This window comes from Notothenia rossii (assembly GCF_949606895.1).
Source record: "Notothenia rossii genome assembly, chromosome: 5".
Taxonomy (NCBI): Eukaryota; Metazoa; Chordata; class Actinopteri; order Perciformes; family Nototheniidae; genus Notothenia; species Notothenia rossii.
In genome coordinates, this window is record NC_136903.1 from 57195564 (window position 1) to 57200514 (window position 4951).

At 39.4% G+C, this 4951-nt stretch overlaps 1 protein-coding gene and 1 long non-coding RNA gene across 2 annotated transcripts; both read right to left on the reverse strand.

Moving 5' to 3' along the window:
- Positions 1-272: 272 nt before the first annotated feature.
- LOC307041097 lies at positions 273-1170 on the reverse strand. The gene is made up of 3 exons (XR_013808688.1): positions 1043-1170; positions 696-910; positions 273-584 (listed from the first exon to the last, which is right to left on the reverse strand). It is a non-coding gene; the product is annotated as an uncharacterized lncRNA (long non-coding RNA).
- A 619-nt stretch (positions 1171-1789) lies between these two features.
- Positions 1790-3968, reverse strand: LOC307041098 (uncharacterized protein). The gene is made up of 8 exons (XM_079684433.1): positions 3856-3968; positions 3600-3721; positions 3179-3488; positions 2966-3057; positions 2525-2566; positions 2230-2297; positions 2054-2146; positions 1790-1962 (listed from the first exon to the last, which is right to left on the reverse strand). Exons 1-7 carry the CDS (start codon positions 3965-3967, stop codon positions 2095-2097), a joined length of 798 nt encoding a protein of 265 aa, XP_079540559.1. The 5' UTR covers position 3968; the 3' UTR covers positions 1790-1962; positions 2054-2094.
- Between the last annotated feature and the right edge of the window lie 983 nt (positions 3969-4951).

Here is a 4951-nt window from a genome sequence, read left to right on the forward strand (position 1 = left end):
TTGATGAAATGGGCAAAACAAAATTGGCCCATTTGCACGACAAGGTGCCTTTTGCAGTCTTTATTTACTGTTTATGTAAATATCTGTAAAACATCTTAACACATGTTCTGAACTCTTGATTTAACCACGGTCTACCTTACCTACCTAACGAGAATACAATAACAATACAATACAAATGTGTGGTGTTATTCACATGTTAGATATGAAATAGGACAAATCTGCCATGAAAAATACTCACATCTCTCTTACGTCAAAACATTTTGGTCTGACAGACCACATTAAAACAACAGACTGTGTACTGTGTGTGGCAACATTAACTTTTACCACAAGTTATTTAATTGTTTAAAGGCACCCAAAGCCGGGGGAATTATTAATGCCAAAGTTCATGTTGGCTTTGAAGGCACCATAAGTGTCCAAAAGAGGAAGCTTTAAAATGTTGGCACAGGTATTTGCCATTGGGAATGTTGACGTTGTAGAACATAGGAACTGAAGGCGTGGCAGAGGACTCATACCAGCAGGAGGCACACATGGCACACCTGTAGCGAACATTAACACCTCCTCCAAGGTCACTGAGCTGTCATTTTCTAAAAAGTAGAGAACATTGGAATCAATTGACAGTAAATACTATCTACATCAACACCGGAACTTTTTATAATCTGTGTGTATAAAAATCAGACAAGAGCAAATTGACTAACCTTCACAATCGAGAAGATAGTCTGCCCAGTAACTCATAGCTTTCTCTTCCTGAGCCCTTCTGTTGCTTCCCTGTTGACTACATTCAGGCTGGAACAGATTTTCCATCTCTGCAGCAGACAGCTTCACATCGGCATGACAGAGAGCAGGGGTCAGGACCGTCGGATGCTGCTGCAGAGCTGTCAGAAACTGCAAACTTTCAAGTCCAGCCTTGAATCTAAAATACAATTAAAAGATGCATGCAAAGATACATGGGCATCATGTAGAAGTAAGTAAGCAAGAAAATGGGACAACAGCAACACGTTTTTCATAATTATTTTAGCAATAACAATGAAATACAAAAACCTACCTTTCGATTGCAGTGTTGTTCCTGTGGATTATGTACCACTTGAGGTAATCCTCTACTATCATTTTGTTTTCTTCACATGACCTGACATGTCTGAAGCACCCAGCAGTCTGCAACATGGCATTGTTCCGTATCATCAAGTCCTGAAGGATCTCCACTGAGGGTGAATTCTGAATCTAAAAGAAGAGATAACAGAGTCCCACACATTTCAAATATGACACGTAATTATAAAAAATGGTAATGCCAGAAGTATATCTTGAAAGAATGGTTTAAGTGGACAAAACTCTCTCTTTACCTATTTTAGAATTTCACACCTTTCTCATACCTCTTGCAGGACTTTCCCTATCTCCTCATCTGTAATGTCTCCGACAGATGCCTTGAAACTGCTCTGCCCTGAGATGTAGCTGACCAGATCCTCAGACAGAAAATTAGGACCAGGTCCACCATGCACAATGGACACAGCAATCATCTTCCCTGCTAAATAATACTCATCCTCTCTGATAGCTGTCCAAGATAATGCAGAATAAAGAAATATTAAATTAGTTTCCATATTTGAAAACACTGCAAGGTTGAAATATGGGTTCTTATAAAACATTATACACAAAACAGAACCTGTTGAATTGTAGACCAGGTAGCGGCTCTCCACAGGTCCATCAAATATGGGCCGTTTGTTCAGCTCTTTCATGAGAAGGGAGAGGAATTCTTTCTTGGGGCCACGTGTATCGAGACCTTCCTCAAACCTCCCTTCATCGTCAGAGAATTTCACCGGGATGTCTTTCATTTCTGAGAATGTTGCCCTTTTGAATCCTCTGACTGCTCCATCCCAGATGTTCGAGCGACAGATGTTAAATCTGCTGACAGCTCGACGGTCAATCTCTAGGGCCAGGTTTGCAGTTATTTCAGGAAGTGATTGCTGGTCCACCCTGTCATCAGATAAATTATGACACCATGGCACACATTTTTGATCAGGAAAAATAACAACCACAGTTGAAGTAAGGGTAGCTTTTCTCTTACTTTGTATCCTCTGGAATGTCATGACTGCACTCAACACTGTCTTAGTCATCCTTATCCTCTATTACAATGGGCGCATACAGCTGAGTATATTTGCTGATAAATTGACATACACAAGTTTACATTGTTGATGTTTTCATATAAAACATACTTGAATTGTAGAAAGGAAAGTATAATACCTATAGCATGCAGTTTCCAGCACACCTCCTGAGGTTCCTGGGCCCTCTTGTGAGTCAGAAAATAAGACCTGAATCACAAACCATAACAGGGATAGGACAGGTAAGTTGAAGTATTTTAAATCATGGCTATCTGAGGGCTGATTTAGAAAGAAAAGACTATTCTAATGTACACAAACGTGGATCTCTGGGTCAGTGTGACACGTTATTTCATGTAGTTTAAGACATTAATTGTGTGACAATATTTCCAGACAAGGCTAAATGTGAACAATAGACAATGTTTAGGAGCCACAATTACCGGAGCTGCTGAATCACTGCCTGACTCTGCAGGTTCCCATACCTGGAAGTAAAAAACAATATATCAGTGTGACACTTCAAATTTGACAGAACTAGAGCTTAACACATTTGAACATAAATATTGAATTCTATTATTCTGACTGATAGTGTATGTGATTTGCGACAGGGGGAATGATCCTTCTTACATTATTACTTTCAGTGAAAAAACTACAAATTATTATGGTGTGATTTTGCAGGGATCTGCACTAAATAAAGTTGTTTTCTTAAGTTTGAAAAATATGGGTAGGCCAGGACGCTGCAACATTTACCGCAATTTAAAATGCTATTTTGGGACATGTTTCATCGTAAAAATATGCCGTCTATGTGAAATCTAGAAACATTTTCACTTCCAGATAGAATTTACAATATAAGCGATCTAAGATACAACAAATGTATTACTCACTAATGTATCAGCTGCATTGAATTCTGCAGAAGTTGGACTCATGATGATCACCTCTGAATCCGATGAGTTGGATTCAGAGCTGGTTTCCTGGGCTGTGAAATACAAGAACAGGTATAAGAGGATTTTAGACTACTCAGAACAACAGAGTGCTTTCCTTGACAAACAAATCAATTTAAAAAGCTCTTCTTGGTTGGTAATTCATTTCACAATTACTTGATGTAAAGAAATCTTCAGCTGTACAAATGTACAGTGTGATACGTTGGTAGGCCTTCCCCACTACCTCTTTGTACTCGTTTAGAGTGAAGGGTACTTCTGTTCCTGGTATATTAGTTATCTTTGTACCGTCAGGGTAGAGCAGTACGTAGGGACCGCCATGTACATTTCTGTCGAAGGTCTTCATTTTTTGCTCAGCAGCTCTCTGCAATTCGTCCGCATCCGACTCTGGTCGCATCAAAAGGGGAAGTACTGTTCCTCTCACAGTCTTCAGTACACCATCTTTCAGCCTCTGAAGGCCTACTGAAATCTACAGAGAAACAATTAAATAGGCGACTGTTAACTAGTTCAGTGACACTATAAATACATGACAGAATGGACTGTCAGCTAATTATTAGTATATCTCAGCAAAAAAAAGTACCTTCACAACCTTCAGGTTGTCTTTTGATGGTGTTTCTTTTTTCTTAAAACCTGCTCGTCTCTCCTTCTCTTTTACACTCCGGAAAGTCCGAAATAACTCCAGTGTGCTTTTTCCTGTAGCCTCTGCTTGAAATAAGAGTCCAATCAATCGTCAATGACAAAGAACAGAGAGACATACAGTGTTCTCACCCATACTCATAAGATATAGAGTGTACATTGCCTAAGCCTAATTCAAAAAATAACAAAATAAAAATTACCTCCACTTGTGCCTGTTTTATCAACATCACACAGGAATTTGATGTCCTTGCCACATGAACAGCAAAAGGCTGATTTAGAGTCCTGCTGCTGTCCACAAAAAGGACAATACATTATGACCTGCAACAAAACAAATAAAGTATCATTAGGTTGCTTTGTGCTTCAATTGCATGAACATCTATCTATCCATCTATATATCTATCTATCTATCTATCTATCTATCTATCTATCTATCTATCTATCTATCTATCTATCTATCTATCTATCTATCTATCTATCTATCTATCTATCTATCTATAAAGCAAGAAATGTCTGTGTGTCTGTGTGTGTGTCTGTGGCTCGCATATCTCTCTGACTGTTTGTCAGATCGACCTAAGCTTTCGGATATGGCTTGCGGATTGCACGATGATGTGCATCCTTCATTTAGAATTTTTGGGGATTAATTTCTCTAAACCTTTATTTTTGACGAATCTACGCGCTCCGATCGGGTACGCCCCCCGGACAACATTGCGAGCAGCAATTATGGGAGCCAAACAATCGGTCCGGTTAGTACGGGCACAAGTTCTGAACGACCATGCCCCGAATGGGCACTGCACTAGTTTTTAAATAACACTAACACATTTGGAAAAACTAATCAGTACTACTTTCAACGCTGGCTTAATACAAGGAATATCCCAACATGGATTGCAAGTGTGTCTTAATCACGACATTCCCCACTGACAAGGGCAAGACAAGCCTCAGGCAGTTAAATATGCAAAAATACTGTGTGTGTGTATGTGTGTGTGTGTGTGTGTGTGCAGGGGCGCCGTAAAGGGGTGAAAAGTTAGGAAGATTCTAAGGGCCCGTGACTGACAGGGGCCCCAAACATTTTTAGAACATTAAGAACAAATGTTTAAGTAACCTTTCATCAATAACCAATAATTAACATTAATATAACGTAATATTGATAATGTACTCACTAAACTAACGATTCATTTCACTTTTTTTCTTCCAAAAGTTAATTATCCAAAGCCTCTGTACACCCCCCTCTATTTACATGTAATGGTTTGGTCCTGCCTCTACACACTGTGCGGCACTGCTCTTTCTAGCAGCAGAGAG

Excerpts from the sequence above, each read along its gene's own strand:
- LOC307041098 (XM_079684433.1), bottom strand. The coding sequence starts at position 3,967 with ATGTATTGTCCTTTTTGTGGACAGCAGCAGGACTCTAAATCAGCCTTT. Across the intron at positions 3,722-3,855 it reads TAAAACAGGCACAAGTGGAG|AGGCTACAGGAAAAAGCACA; the intron begins GTAATTTTTATT and ends TATTTCAAGCAG. Across the intron at positions 3,489-3,599 it reads ACAACCTGAAGGTTGTGAAG|ATTTCAGTAGGCCTTCAGAG; the intron begins GTACTTTTTTTT and ends GTTTCTCTGTAG.